At 39.4% G+C, this 16858-nt stretch overlaps 2 protein-coding genes across 2 annotated transcripts in view; both read right to left on the bottom strand.

Moving 5' to 3' along the window:
• The window catches only part of LOC100891500 (alpha-N-acetyl-neuraminyl-2,3-beta-galactosyl-1,3-N-acetyl-galactosaminide alpha-2,6-sialyltransferase), a 37077-nt gene that overhangs the window by 13302 nt on the left and 6917 nt on the right, over window positions 1–16858 (bottom strand). The window lies entirely within an intron of this gene.
• On the bottom strand, window positions 5343–11366 carry LOC115923713. The gene has a single exon (XM_030984960.1). The coding sequence runs from the start codon at window positions 11364–11366 to the stop codon at window positions 5343–5345; it is 6024 nt and encodes a 2007-aa protein (XP_030840820.1).

The raw sequence follows: 16858 nt of genomic DNA, 5'->3' as shown, positions 1-16858 counted from the left end.
GATTTACATACATGTAACTAAAACTTGTCAAAAGGAGTGTTTTGTTTAACTGTTCGTTTTTCATATCCTAAGAAAATATTATCACTGACACGCGGGCTAGGAATTAATTTTTTTATGGGGGCTACTTTTCCCCATTGCCTAAAAAAAACCAAGGGGCTACTTCCTTCAAGCCATATTGTAAGCTGTAACAATAAGTTGTGTTTTTCCTTAGCCATCATACTACTAGCAACCAAATTGGTAGGTAATATGTTATTTAGTCTTTTTTTCTGTCCCAAATTTAATAGTTATCATGGACAATGCAATCCCATTAAAAAAAAATGTAGACCAACTCCCTTTAAAATTGTGTTATTTAGACCATTTATAACCATTAAATGTGAGTAAATATTTTTACTGTTGTCCCACATACCGATGTAGGGTCTATTTGTTATGCCGAAACATGCAAAATCATGGCCTTATTTTTTTTTATAGACTCTAATTCTAAAGGCCAAGCCAAAGCTAGTTTCATTTCGTAGACAGAAATTGATGTCATCATCACTCATGACAATTGGCCTGGCATCGATCGTATATAAATAATTTAATTTAATTAAACAGTTGTAAGAAAGATTCTGAGGAGTAGGAACATCCTTTATATATTTATTTACGGTTTTTTTATAACAAAATTCAATTTCTGTGTACGAAACTTGTTTTATACCGATTTTACAGGAAAAAATCCGGCATTGATTTTGCACGTTTCGTTATTACAAATATATCAGTATGTGGGACAACAGTAAAAATATACTCGCATTTAATAGTTTTAACTTATAAATAACACAATTTTAGACGGAATAACATTTTTTTTAATGGGATTGCATTGTCCATGATAAAAATTAGGGCCAGAAAAAAGACTAAATAAACATATTACGTACCAATTAATGAATTTGGTCGCTAGCAGTTGAGCTCTCGTCACTCGCAAATACTTATTTGCTTCATACAAGGAGCGTGCGGACGCGCGCTGGAGCTGAGCTAGTACGTTTCTGTGTATTGTGAACTTGTGCGAACTGCGTATGCATTCATGCTGTGCACGAAACTACATCGGGGCCGGTGGCCTGTCCGGCCGCCGGGAGCTTAGGCGCAGGCAGGCGGATACCGCTGTAGATCTAGCTACAGTAGGTACGACCGCCGATCCGCTGCAACTCACAAAACTTTTAAAATGTTGATGGAAGTTTCTAGTTTTGGAGTTGGTAGTTGGAACGGAGATTTCACTCAGACCCATCAATAAATTGGTTTATTAATTCATAGGGAATATCAATTTATGGCGGGGGCGATTTTTCATGATATATTGATTTTTTTTCGCCCTCGTCTTGATTTTTACCGTGGCGATTTCAGAGGTTTAGGGGGCGAATCGCCCGTCGCCACCGTGTATTTTTTTCGTTGGTGTCACCTCGTGTTCAGAGCACTTCCTCAACGGATAGCATACGAAGAGCGGCACTAGAGGTCGGGGCGTGGCCGAGTCAAAGGATACGTCACACTTCATGCATATTCATTATACAGCGCGCGCGTAATACAAACGCGACATAATGCTAGTCATAATGCCAGTGCGGCATGCATGTACTTCTCAGATCCTCATTCGACCAAATACAATGAAAACGATTACCGGTGCTCTCAAATTTAGCCATATTTTGTCGTAAAATAATGTTCCGCTTGTGATTCATTCATTCATTCATTCATTCATTCATTTCGGTTTATTGTGTCAAAATTCAATGTTAAAACAGTCGGCGACTGATACAAACAAAGATTACAAAGTTCAAAGAAATAAAGAGAAATTACAAATAATCATGTACATCAATATGGAACGATCACATATTAGTTTAAGGAATAAATTAACAATGATGATAATGGTAACTTCAATATATTGCAAAGATTACAAAGTTCAATAAAGAGAAATTACAAATACATGTACATTAATATGGAAACGATCACATTAGTTCAAGGAATAAACTAACAATAATGATAATGAAAACTTCAGTATATTTCACATCATACATAAAACAAATCGAACTTACATGGATGAGTGGGTAAAAAAAAAGGTAACAAAGAGAGAATGGACAAAGCATTTCATTTCCTTTTCTCGTAATATTTAGATTTTGAGCCTTTACATTTTAAACACATTAACATAAATTGATAGGTAAAATGTGATGGTGATATTAATTGTGATGTGGGGACATTTTTAACATATTAATCGGATTTACATGTTTTAAAAATAAACAACTCTATACTAGTAAATATGAAGAAAGTTGGAAATTAAGAAATGAAAAGGGCACCTGTAGAAGATCTAAAGAATCACCTCAAGTTCCGCTCCTTTATTAATGTGTTCTTTATATCACAGACCCGACCGCCGCTAGTGCCGCTCATACGACCTCTAGTTCTGCCCCTTTATTAATATGTTCTTTATATCACAGACCCGACCGCTAGTGCCGCTCATACGACCTCTAGTTCTGCACCTTTATTAATGTGTTCTTTATATCACAGACCCGACCGCTAGTGCCGCTCATACGACCTCTAGTTCTGCTCCTTTATTTGTGTTCTTTATAATTATGACAGACCCGACCGCTAGTGCCGCTCATACGACCTCTAGTTCTGCTCCTTTATTAATGTGTTCTTTATATCACAGACCTGACCGCTAGTGCCGCTCATACGACCTCTAGCTCTAGTTCTGCACCTTTATTAATGTGTTCTTTATATCACAGACCCGACCGCTAGTGCCGCTCATACGACCTCTAGTTCTGCTCCTTTATTTGTGTTCTTTATAATTATGACAGACCCGACCGCTAGTGCCGCTCATACGACCTCTAGTTCTGCTCCTTTATTACTGTGTTCTTTATATCACAGACCTGACCGCTAGTGCCGCTCATACGACCTCTAGCTCTAGTTCTGCACCTTTATTAATGTGTTCTTTATATCACAGACCCGACCGCTAGTGCCGCTCATACGACCTCTAGTTCTGCTCCTTTATTAATGTGTTCTTTATAATTGTAGAGATATCTACATATGATCCTTGAGACAATGTGGTAATTTCATGGTTCTTTGTTTATTAACACTCAACTGAACTCCAATCATTTCCATACACCGGAATGTACAAAGTAGCAATAATAGTAGTAGTTTAGTAGGTAAAACAAAGTTTTCCTTCCTTGAATCCGTGCCCACATCATATCATATCTGTAGTTTCCATGTGACAAGCCTAGCTACGTTTGTACAACAATTCCAGTCAATCTACGGTATCCTCAAAACAAAAACTAAATTTGGCTTCTTATATCTTGATCCTTACATTCCTCCCCCCAGTTGCAGCTAGAGGATGCAACGATTAACATCTATTTAACCAAAACTTAATTGTCCACCACTGATGTAAATTAACAAAATACCAACTGTTATCTACATGTATTATCAAATGTTTACAACCATTTTCTTCATATTGTCTCATAACCTAGGTAAAATTAAATTCAAACACTTTCTATTAATATAATACCTAACTGTTTCCAAAACAAATCATAATCACAATGAGATGTAACACTTATCTCTCCATACTCTGCTGGCTTCTACTATCTAAATGCACAGAATACACTAAATTCTGCAAAATCGAGCTTAATCCCTGGATTACTATAAACATTCCTGTATCAACTCAACAAAAGCATCCAATACAAAATAATCATGAATCAATGATAACTTTAAATCAAAATATTTTCAATGTTTACTCATAGCTGTCAAACTTTTGTCAAACTTTTGTCAAAATGTAATACCTATGGTAATTAAATTATCAAAAACACCATTTTCGTTATAATTGCCTTTCAAAAAATAACTCTGGAAATAAACCAGTAATATGAAATCCAAACACAAGAATTGTTCTTCCAAAACAAGAATAATTAGTGGCTGTATTTACTACCTTTAACATTTTTCCTTTTGTTTTTACTTAAACATAAAACAATTTCTGAACACCTGCAATTGAACCGAACTGATGTACATGTACATCAACATAAAAGGAACATCGAAATAACGTAGATGCACATGTACTTTCAAACAATAGAAAAAAGGAAATATTTAGCATTGTGCATAATACCATCTTCATACATGTAATACTTACACTTCTGCTTGAACATTAACCTTGTTCTTTCTATTTGCATATATCAATCTGTCCGAAGTTTACCTGCATGACTGAAGTCACATTGTGGATTGACTACTAAGCACATGCAAATATCCTTGCCATTTGCACATAAAACTAAATAACATTCCTTACTACACTTAAACATGTTAATCCTCAATTTAAATATAACACAATCTGAACTTCCTTATAATGCTCTACACTGCAGAGTGCAGACACATATATTTAAATCTTTTCATTCATGTTAATGTTCTGAACATCTAATAAAATGAAATTTCTAACTTTCTATGTCAACAAATACACTGTTTTCAAAACACTTTCTCCCTTTAACCCTATTTGAGTTCTCTCTTTCTGGTATGTTTTATATTAACAAAATGTATCTGATTTTAACTCTGAGGCTAATTCAATCATTACCTTGAACAAATTTTTAACAAAATATTCTCTTTTAATTATTTGTGTACGGTACATGTATGTTCAATCATCCTCAATTTAAACATCCCAATTGTGATAACACAAAGAAATATTGAAACTCAACAAACTTACATATATACATGTACATGTACATGTATGAGTATAAAACATCAAATTTCAAAACAAACATTTAGTCATGAATAGCATTTCAAGAGTTCAACTTAAACAGTTTGAAAGTTCACTAGTTCCGTTCCAGTTCATGTTCATATCCTTTATCGTTCTTGCAAAGCATAAACAATATTCGGTGCTGACTTATCATAATTAAATGTCTTAAATTGACATCCTTTCATGGAAGCGTCCTCTCTTGAAATCGCGTAAAACTTTGCTCTCTTGCAATTCGCGTGTTGACAAAATCATCCTGTGTAAATTCGCGACTTGACATATGTTGATCCAATGCAAATTCGCGATAAAACATATGTTGATCCAATGCAAATTCGCGGTTAAAGATGTGTTGATCAGATCCAAATTCGCTATTAAACATGATTTGATCCTGTATTGGCTCATTATCACAAATGATTACCAATTATTAGCCAAAGGGCTATTAATATTTTACTTCTCACTTTAACACAAACACAAAATTTCACTGGCGCTCTGAATTCCACTTGTTCGCTTGATCCAAACACAAATTGCTTCATTTGCTTGATATCCTCCTCCAATAATGATTCAAAGCACATCCACTTAAAGGCACTTTCACATATTATACATGTAGATCCTATCATAAATTTGAGACAAACTCCATTCAAATTTCCTGCTCCAGTAGAATACACAACTTGGTTACTGGCCTTACTAGCGATGTTGTTGCAGTTTTCACTTTCGCTCTGCGGACGAACCCCTTGTTGTCTGGCATAACCTCTTGCACTCGGGCCATGGACCAGGAACATCTGTGCGCTGTTTCGTCTATGACGAGTACAATGTCCCCCACCTGAAGGTTACGACTTGGCTGCAGCCACTTTTGTCGGCGTTGTAGGGAAGGCAGGTATTCTCGCACCCACCTCTTCCAGAATAGGTCTGCCAAGTACTGCATCTGTTTCCACCGCTTCTTTGCGTAGATGTCCTTGTCGTCGAAGATCCCTGGAGGTAGCGTCGTTGAACCCTTCATAGTCAGCAAGCTGTTTGGTGAGATTACATCCAGATCATTTGGGTTGTCTGAACATCGGGTAAGAGGCCTACTATTTATGACGGCCTCCACTTCACACATAAATGTATGGAGCTGCTCCTCATTCTGGTAGGACTTTAGATACTGCTCTCTCATGACTGCACACAGTATTTTTCTGACTGTTCTAATTTGGCGTTCCCATACTCCCCCCTGATGGGAAGCAGCAGGAGGATTGAAATGCCATTTCATGCCATGGTTTGCATGAAAGTTGATCAGCTGGTCTTGATTCAGCTCCTTTAATGCCTGCTTCAGTTCCCTTTCAGCTCCTACTAAATTTGTACCATTATCCGAGAACATCTCTTTCATAGGTCCTCGGCGGCTGATGAAGCGACGAATAGCTTCAATACAGGAGCTTGTGTCTAGACTCGATGCAACTTCAATGTGCACCCCTCTGCAGGACAGGCATGTGAAGATTACGCCATATCTTTTCCTTATGCTTCTTCCACACTTTATTTCAAAAGGACCAAAATAGTCCATGCCAACTCTGGTGAACGCCGGCTCGTCACTCTGAACTCGACTTCTTGGAAGTTCTGCCATTTTCTGATGACCAGCCTTTCCTTGGTTCTTTCTACAAATGATGCATTTCCTTGCTATGTTTCGTGCTAAAACTCCAGCTCCTACCACCCAGAATTTCTGTCGTAATTCAGCTACCATGTGATTTTGTCCCTGATGACCAACTCTCCTATGGATGTATTGCATTAAAAGAGTGGTTACATGATGCTTCTTTGGTAGGATGTATTGATGTTTAGCACTGCTTGGAATCTGGGCATTCTGCAACCTTCCACCTACTTGAAGTAACCCATTGCTCAATTCTGGATCAAGGTTACTAAGGGTAGAGCGTTTTGGTACTCCTTTCTCTTCTCCGTGACCAGCCAGTCGTTTCATTTCCTCTGGGAATGATTCAATTTGCAATTGTTTAACAATTGCGACTTCGGCATCTTCAATGTCCTTATTTGTCAGGCTGAACATTTCACTGGAATTGCCATCTATTCCTTTCCCCTTTCCTTGTAGCATTTTCTTGAACTTCAATATCCAGGCAACTCCTCGTTTCAGCTTATCCCAATCAGAATAGTGCGACAGGAGTGCACTTATTGGATCCTCCTTGTTTATCATTGTGGCATGAATGTGAGTCTCATCCAAATCTCCTGACATAGTATCATCAGCTTTCTCCATTCTTGCTGGAGCTTTTACACCCTCAGATGGCCATATTTCTTCAGACCGCTTTAGGAATTCTGGGCCTTCAAACCATTCCTTCTTCTTGGTTAGTTCACTGGCATCCAATCCCCTGGATGCATGATCTGCCGGGTTTAACTTGGTAGGAATGTACTTCCACTGATTTGTCTCTGATCCATCTCGGATGATACTCAGTCTGTTTGTCACAAATACTGGATATCTGGCAGTTTCGTTGGCAATGTATTTCAGAACTGTTTGACTGTCCGTCCAAAATACTGTCTCATCCAACTCCATATTCATTTCCCTCTTGATCATACTGTCTTGCTTTACTGCGAGTGTTGCAGCAGTTAACTCCATCTTCACAATAGTGTGAGGCTTCAGTGGGGCAACCCTGGCTTTAGCTGTCAAAAATGCCACATGAACCTCTTCATTCTCATCTGTCTGTCTCAAGTAGGTCACAACACCATAGCCATCCATGCTAGCATCTGCAAAGTGGTGCAGCTGTCTGTTTGTTACTATACCAAAGTTCTTTGGTTTTAGACATCTTTCAGTCTTCACCTGGTCAAGATTTTGTAGCTCATTCATCCAATGTTCCCATTCCATTTTCTGCTTTTCAGGGATTGACTGGTCCCAGTCCAATTTAGCTTGGCACAATTCTTGCAGAATTATCTTAGCCTTCAGAACGAATGGTGCTGCTAGCCCGAAGGGATCATAGACTGAGCTCATTACTGATAGGATGTTTCGGCGAGTAGCCTTTCTTGACATTTCTTTCAATTTGAAGCCTAACTGGTCATTTTCTGGATCCCATCTCACACCAAGAGCTCGTTCAGTTGGAAGAACTTCCCTTTGTAAGTCCAAATCCTTCAATTCAACGGCATGTTCCTCCTTTGGAATGGAATCCAAGACCTCTCGTCTGTTGCTTGACCATTTGGTTAACTTGAAGCCTCCCTTGGACAACACTTGTCTTAATGATTCAGCTAGATCAATGCCTTCTTGGGGTGTTGATACTGACTTCAGAAAATCATCAACGTAAAAGTCTTTCTGTATGGCATCTAGGACTTCTTCCTTTGCACAACCTTCATTGTCCGTTGCTGTTCTTTTCAGGGCATAATTCGAACAACTGGGAGAAGATGTAGCCCCAAAAAGATGGACTAGCATTCTGTAGGCTACTGGCTCTTTGGTGATATCCCCCTCAGGCCACCACAAGTAACGCAGCATGTCGCATTGGTCTGGTGTAACTTTCACCTGATAGAACATAGACTGTATATCTGCCATTATAGCCACTTTCTCTTTCCTCCATCTGAGGAGAACACCAAGCAATCTGTTGGTTAGATCTGGTCCTTGTAGGAGTTCCTGATTAAGAGACTTTCCTTTGTAGCTGATAGGACAATTGAAGACTACTCTAATCTTTCCTGGCTTTTGGGGATGATACACCCCATGGTGAGGGATATACCATACCTTCCCATCATGTCTGTCCAAGTCTGCTTCTGGAACCTTCTCTGCATAGCCTTGCTTTTCCAGATCATTCATGAATGTGGTGTACTGTTCATGGATTTCCTTGTTCTTTGATAACTTCTGTCCTTGTCTTTCCAGAAATCTTTCAGCTTGGTCCTTGTTGTTAGGCATAGCCACATCTCTCTGCTTTAAGGGCAGATCTATCTGATAATGATTGTCTTTCTTAGTGATAGATTTCTCCATTATGTCCAAGAAAGTCTTGTCGTCAACTGACAGGCCCTCTCTGTGATCACTTAGTCTCTCTGTAAATTCCATATTGCAGAAGTCTTTGAATTTCCGTTCTAATTCCTCTTGTCTAGGAATGATGGAAACTTCTTCCTGTTTACAAAAACAGACTTTGTGAATATCTGCTTGCTCTTGAGCTTGTATACCATACACGAGCCAACCTAGCCTTGAGCGGATAGCATATGGTTCTTCGATGTCACCAGCTTTAATTTCTAGAGGCATCGATGCTGACGGAACGTTGGCTCCAATCATGAGAGTTACCCTTGAAATAGAGTTGCGGTTACTTATTTCGGGCAATTCTATGTCCTTCAGATGTTTCCATCGTTTCAGATCCTTTTGAGTTGGAGCATCTGAAACTGTCACTGGTATACCATCTTTGACATAGATGGGCGGAAGATTGATGAATTCCTTCTCCTTTACTCCTGCGATCTGCAGCTCATCTACAGTGACTTCTGTATCTATCACTTCTTCAAGATTCAATGTCTTGACTATTAGCTTGGTTTTCCTGGTTCTTGCATGCAGCCTTTGGGTAAGTTCTGTGTCACAGAAGACTGTTCCACATCCATTATCTATGAATGCATAAGTTGATATGCATCTGTCATTTCCTTTGTGCTTCACGATGACTGGAACTATCGTCATGCACGTCGATGTCTGGGGTTTTCCTCCAACACTTTTCTTCACATTGGTAGACCCTGAAGAGATCCTTCCAGCTTCACTTTGCACATCGGTAGATGTTGAAGCATCATTGGTGGTTTTCCTTGTATTTCCTTCTCCGTCTTTCATCCACCTGGGATCATGCATTAAAGTGTTGTGCATCCTGTCGCAGACATCACACTTGATCTTACTCTTGCATTCCTTTTTCAGATGTTTTGGTTTCAGGCATCGGAAGCAGAGGCCTTTCCTTTTACATTGCTCTGATCTTTCTTCAACTGTCAAGGCTTCAAATTTTCGGCACTCGTCAATAACATGCCTTGAGTTGGTGCCACAGAAAGTACAACTTGGTTCCCTCTTTTCCTTCTGCTCCCTATCCTGTTGTGTAGCTGTACCAAATGCCTTTGTGCTTCTTGATTTTTGTAGTTTTTCTTTCTCATCTTTATTGTAGGAAGCATTTTTCTCAGTCCTCTGATATCCCAATCCCTGTACCATGGGATCGTTAATGTTTCTTTCAGTCTGTATGACGAACTGTGCAAGGTCGTCCAGGGTGGGATTCCTATTGGCAATATCACGAGTCAGGCCTACTCGTGAGATCCACTTCTGTTGGAGATACAAGGGTAGTTTGCTTGCCAGAACTCTCAGAAAACTTGCACTATCCATGCCTCCTAAGTCCCCTGCTGCTCTAACATGTGAGCAATTATTGAGGTATATTGCGAATTTTCGCAATCCTTGCCTATCTCCTGATCGTATCTGCTCCCAGGCAATTGCCCTTTCCTTGTATGCATTTATTATGTTACTCTGCTTTCCATAGTCTCTGTGTAGCATGGACTTGGCAGTCTCATATGCCCTCTTACTTGGTTGTATGTGGGGGCATTCTCGAATAAGCTCATGCGCTTCTCCTCGTGTGTATTTTAGTAGAAGCTCTAGTCTTCTGAAAGGTTCATCAGTTCTCTTTTCAACCACATATTCAAAATTCCTTATAAAGGTAAGGTAATCAAGTGGATCCCCATTGAACGGCTCGAGATCTGGCGATGGTAGACTGTTTTCTGCAGTGAATCTAATCATCTCCCTAAGCATCTGTTTGGTGGCTCCTTCTTCATTGCTCACAGGTTCCTTGCGAAAGGCTTGTTCTTGTTCTTGTCTACGACCACCGACAAAATCACCTCTAACTCGTTCTTGTCCACGATCACGGAAAGAGTCACCTCTAACTTGATCTCGTTCTTGTCCATGATCACCGACAAAATCATCTCTAACTCGTTCTCGTTCTTGTCCACGATCACGGAAAGAGTCACCTCTAACTTGATCTCGTTCTTGTCCATGATCACCGACAAAATCATCTCTAACTCGTTCTCGTTCTTGTCCACGATCACGGAAAGAGTCACCTCTAACTTGATCTCGTTCTTGTCCACGATCACCGACAAAATCACCTCTAACTCGTTCTCGTTCTTGTCCACGATCACGGAAAGAATCACCTTCCACTTTCCATTTCTGTAGCTCTTCCTCTGAGTCTTGTTGTAGAAGCTTCAATTCTGCTTGCAAGAGAATAGCAGTCTTTTGTCTTTCAATCTCCGCTTCTTCATCCTTCAAAAGCTGACTCTTTCTCAAATTCTCAGCCTTTTCTTTTGCAATTCGTATTTCTTGTTCGGCTTGTTCCATTTCATGTTGTTTTTGAAGTGTTCTCAGTTTCTTCTCAAGTTCACTCGTTTGATGTAAGGCTATCAACTTTGCTTTAAGTTGTCTTTCCTTCTTTCTCTCTCTTTCTCTCCTCTTTGCAGTACTGGCAGAAGAGGCCGATGATCCACATAATGACAATGTGGATTCTGAGTCATCTTGAGCTTCTTTCCCATTCTCTAGATCTCTTTCTCTAGTAAAGCTCCTTGTTGCACCACTCTCCTTATCATCAACATGATCAATATCATTGCCACTGGCATTGCTCAGTTCCTTATCTTTCACGACATGATCAATATCATTGCCATTGGCATTGCTCAGTTCCTTATCTTTCCCACCTGGGGATTTGGGAGTAGTATTCCCATCCAGCATAATTGCAATTTACTTGATAAACATTCCTTTCAAATCAGCAGTAACGTGTAGAGTCTAGCCAATTTCACTTCAAAGTTTCATTTCATTCAGCCGATTTCACTTCTGAGTTTCATTTCATTCAGCCGATTTCACTTCTGAGTTTCATTTCATTGAATTACTCACTGTGTCACGTCACGTCAGACTTTAGTACTTGTGCAGTGTTCGCGAGTATCACGCCCGGGGGCTTTGCCGTGTCGATTTCCTTCATCCACATGATCCGTTGAAGAATCGACTTTGTTTTACTAATGTAGAGATATCTACATATGATCCTTGAGACAATGTGGTAATTTCATGGTTCTTTGTTTATTAACACTCAACTGAACTCCAATCATTTCCATACACCGGAATGTACAAAGTAGCAATAATAGTAGTAGTTTAGTAGGTAAAACAAAGTTTTCCTTCCTTGAATCCGTGCCCACATCATATCATATCTGTAGTTTCCATGTGACAAGCCTAGCTACGTTTGTACAACAATTCCAGTCAATCTACGGTATCCTCAAAACAAAAACTAAATTTGGCTTCTTATATCTTGATCCTTACAATAATTATGACAGACCTGACCGCTATAGTGCCGCTCATACGACCTCTAGTTCTGCCCCTTTATTAATATGTTCTTTATATCACAGACCCGACCGCTAGTGCCGCTCATACGACCTCTAGCTCTAGTTCTGCACCTTTATTAATGTGTTCTTTATATCACAGACCCGACCGCTAGTGCCGCTCATATACGACCTCTAGTTCTGCTCCTTTATTAATGTGTTCTTTATATGACAGACCTGACCGCTATAGTGCCGCTCATACGACCTCTAGTTCTGCCCCTTTATTAATATGTTCTTTATATCACAGACCCGACCGCTAGTGCCGCTCATACGACCTCTAGCTCTAGTTCTGCACCTTTATTAATGTGTTCTTTATATCACAGACCCGACCGCTAGTGCCGCTCATATACGACCTCTAGTTCTGCTCCTTTATTAATGTGTTCTTTATATGACAGACCTGACCGCTATAGTGCCGCTCATACGACCTCTAGTTCTGCCCCTTTATTAATATGTTCTTTATATCACAAACCCGACCGCTAGTGCCGCTCATACGACCTCTAGCTCTAGTTCTGCACCTTTATTAATGTGTTCTTTATATCACAGGCCCGACCGCTAGTGCCGCTCATACGACCTCTAGTTCTGCTCCTTTATTAATGTGTTCTTTATATGACAGACCTGACCGCTATAGTGCCGCTCATACGACCTCTAGTTCTGCCCCTTTATTAATATGTTCTTTATATCACAGACCCGACCGCTAGTGCCGCTCATACGACCTCTAGCTCTAGTTCTGCACCTTTATTAATGTGTTCTTTATATCACAGACCCGACCGCTAGTGCCGCTCATACGACCTCTAGTTCTGCTCCTTTATTAATGTGTTCTTTATATGACAGACCTGACCTCTCGTTCTGCTCCTATAACCTGTTGTGTATAATTTACTGTAGTATCTTCTAAAAAACTGCGTTCTAACCATTCATTTCATAAAACTTGATAAGATCATGTTTTAAAGTTTTGTTCCCACTTAATTTTTGCTCATTTTAAACATTCAACTACATAAACATTTACATGTAAATCAATTTCAACAACCTAAAAAATAAAGATCAAACAAATATTCTGCTTGGTTGAGTGTTATTATATTGCCATTAAGTTCACATTATAAAATGGTAATGTATCGCATAGATTATGTATGGAGTTTCTAGACTGAACCGATGAACGTTATTTTTATGTACTTAACAAAGATTTTGTTAACAAACTTCTCCATCAACTCAAATTTACACTGGAAGAAAAAAAACTGTGACCTGATAAAAAATAGAATGCTTTACCACAGAACTAGTTTTTAATTAAAAGTTTGTTTTCTTTCAAAGATTGGATCAGAAAAAATATATATATATATTAGGCCTGAGTCAATCCGTTTAACCGACGGTTATCCGACCGCATTCATCAAAACCGTTTGGCATTTCTTGCTCCGTTTAACAGTTATTTGTATACATTTTGGAATGTGCTAATAGCCGGTGATAAAGATAATCAAAGAAACCGCAGTGTAATGTTACACCCTGGCCGCTGCGCGCCAGCTTTCTGGCAGCAGTAATCTCCATGAATGAATTTGTAAACAATAAAATAACCAGCCCCCTTATCTCTTTTCTCACCCTCTTTATTCCCTTCTCTCTGCAATGTGTTCATCGCTCATGTACCTTTTCTTATTACTGCACTCTCTCATGTCCCTGCATGCCTGGTCCATGCAGGGACATGCTAGACCCTGCATGCTCTCTCAGTCACACACACATGTACACACACACCTCCGGCGCCCAAATACACTGTACATACACACAGATAGAGAGCGCATGCTTATCACATGCACACATGTGGGCGTGGCTACTTGACCTCCCACTGAACTGGGTACGGTGAAAGCACGCGCGGTCACCAACCTGTAATTTATGCTGGTATCAAACTCCACCCACATAGCTAGAGAACCTTCCTGATTGGTCACTAACTTGGATCAGCTCATTGCAGGGTGTGTCTTAGGTGTGTGTGATACACACTTCCACATAATTTCATATGGCAATGATACATGCAGGGAGCTCTCTCCCTGACCACGTGCAAACATTGCATTGCAAAGGCATATATAAACACGTCACAGATCAGGACATCTTCACAGAGTAACTTTGCAAGGTTAATCATGATATCAGATTCAGATGAGGAATAATAAGACATGTTTTATGTTGTTCATTACTGGTCTCTGTTTATCAGGATGACCCAATTTGTACCATAGTCCGGCTCGGAATGCTCAGCCTGACAGTCTGAAGACCAGCAGGGTTCCGAGCTACAGCACTATTACAAATACTGTATTTTCACTTTTTCAGATTATTATTAAACGGTTAAACGAAACCGCCCGTATACTTTTAACGGTTATCCGTTTAGCACAAAAACCGTAATGACTCAGGCTTAATATATATGCTACAAACCCTGTGATCAGGGGCGGCGATCCCGGGGGACGGGGGGACACGTCCCCCCCCCCTCATTTTTTTTAGGGGGGGGGGATCGTCCCTCCCTGAAAAATTGAAAAAGTGAGAAAAAAAGTGTATATCAAATACTGACTAAAGACTGCAACAAACTTTTAGGCTCTGGAGGGCCCTAGAGTGCAGCGTTTAGACAAATAAAAATGCAAAAATCTTCTCGCTCCGGAGCTACGCTCCCTCGCATAATATTCTCTAAAGTGTACAGTAAATATTCTAGAAAAGTGAAGTGTGAAAAAGGTATATTGCTTGTTTTTATACTATTCTTTTGCTAATTAAAGTATGTAATTTGTTAATACAACAAAACTTCAAAAACCTGTGAGGGGATAGTCACTTCCGTAACCTCTACCCCTCTCGTTCACTTTGCCTTCTCGCCTTGGCGTAATGATGAGGAGGGGGGGGGGGGGGGGGCTTGGGGGGCAGTTGCCCCCTAATAAAATTCAAACTTGATTTATTTCTAACTCGATACCAGTGATTTACAAATGTTGCTGAAATGGTATGGTTTTTCCCTGAGCTTCTGGGGGCTCTGCCCCCTGGACCCCACCAAGGGTCCTATGGCTGGCCCCTGTTTGCTCATCTGACCGTTATTAAATGCCTAAAACCCCTGAGCTTCATGGGCCTACGCCCCTGGACCCCACCAGGGGCTCTAAGACGAGCCCCTGGATGCTCATCTGACCGTTATTAAATGCCTAAAACCCCTGAGCTTCATGGGCCTACGCCCCTGGACCACACGCCACTTTACGCTCTACTTGTTATATGCTCCATTTGCTCTACCTAATAAAATACTTTAGCCTCCCCCTCTATGAAAAACGTTCCGCGAGGCCTGCATGTACAATGTTAGAGTGGGGATGCGGATCCCCCCCCCCCCCCCCCCGTTTTTGTTCAATATATACGCCACTGCTCCCCCGTCTCTTACATTTCGTCCCCCCCCCCCCCGGTCATGAAAAGAAATCGCCGCCCCTGTCTGTGATACCACATACAGTATTGGATTGTACAAATTTAACTTTTTCAGCAAATGACTTTAGTATCAAACATAATATGCCCAGTCTGACAATATAAAATATCAAGTATCCAATATCAAGTATTTCACAACAATAATAAAAAATAAGTAATCTATTTTCCCTTTATTATGTTAGCTCCCCCCCCCCCCCCAAATTCTTATGGCTGGCCATACAAAATATTACAACCCAAAACAAAACAAAACAAAAACCACACAATTATTCACCATCTTGCGTGCAGGGTTGGGTTAAAATATAATTGAGAGCAGAAAGAATGACAGTATCATCTTTCTGACGACGTATTTGGGCTTTTCAATAGCTCATGGTAAAATTAATTTATGAGCTATATATTTCTTAATATATATTTATATTTATATTTATATCTATTTTGTTTTCAGTGATATTTTTTATATATATTTGTCTAAACTCTTAAACCTCAAATTACAACACGTAATTACCAATTTGACTATCATTATTTTTTTTATTTAAAAAAACAACAACTAAGAAATGCATATAAAATATATGAGATACTGAAACACTTACTGATGCATTCATTAGAGCCAATGTGTTGACTACATCGATAATAAGCACGAGTTGAATACTTGTCGGTTGTCAGTCAAAACAAACTTTACAAAGACATGAGGAGTATAACCTTGAAATCACATCAACACATATGTATAATACTCATGCTGGTTTCTATATGGGCAAAAAAGGAATCATCTTTAACAGTGCTCAATGAAACTATGAAGGGTTTCGTTCAATTAAAAAAAAAAAAAAATCATATTTATTTGCTCTGACATATTTCCCTTTGCTTTTTACAACTTCATAGTCAGGCCCTAGTAACTGATTACTTTCACTATGACATGAATTGTTGAAATGAACAGATAACCAATACTATAACTTGTTCATGGATTTGAATATTATATGTTATTCGATGGAAACTTGAATACATACAAATTACAAACTCATTTTTTGGTTTTGGTTAAGGGCTGAGGTTGACTTTGCCTTTCCAGTGCTACAGCATCAAAAGGAATTCAGGTCGCTGAAGCTCATAGATTTATATCCTGAACATGTCAAATGTACCACTTAAACATATTTTCATAGATGATACAAAAATGTCCCCACATCACTTAATCACATAATACTGGACACTATTTGTGTCCAGTTATTGTTATGCATGCTGAGTAATAAAGGAGCAAACGTAAATATACTGGACCTCAGTAGGGACATCAAAGGATACATAACCATCTGTTTTATTAGAATTTGTATTTTTTCTTTAATTCTAAAAAGAAAAGAAAAAAAAAAGATTCTTGTTGTTGTTAAAAACCTGCATTGTAAGTAATGGTCACTGAACCGATTGATCAATGGCTGCACTAAAATTCATATTAAAATTTCTCTTTTATGA

The sequence above is a fragment of the Strongylocentrotus purpuratus genome, unplaced genomic scaffold, assembly GCF_000002235.5.
Source record: "Strongylocentrotus purpuratus isolate Spur 01 unplaced genomic scaffold, Spur_5.0 spur5_scaffold_14, whole genome shotgun sequence".
Classification (NCBI taxonomy): Eukaryota; Metazoa; Echinodermata; class Echinoidea; order Camarodonta; family Strongylocentrotidae; genus Strongylocentrotus; species Strongylocentrotus purpuratus.
This window is presented reverse-complemented; position numbering and strand designations above follow the sequence as displayed.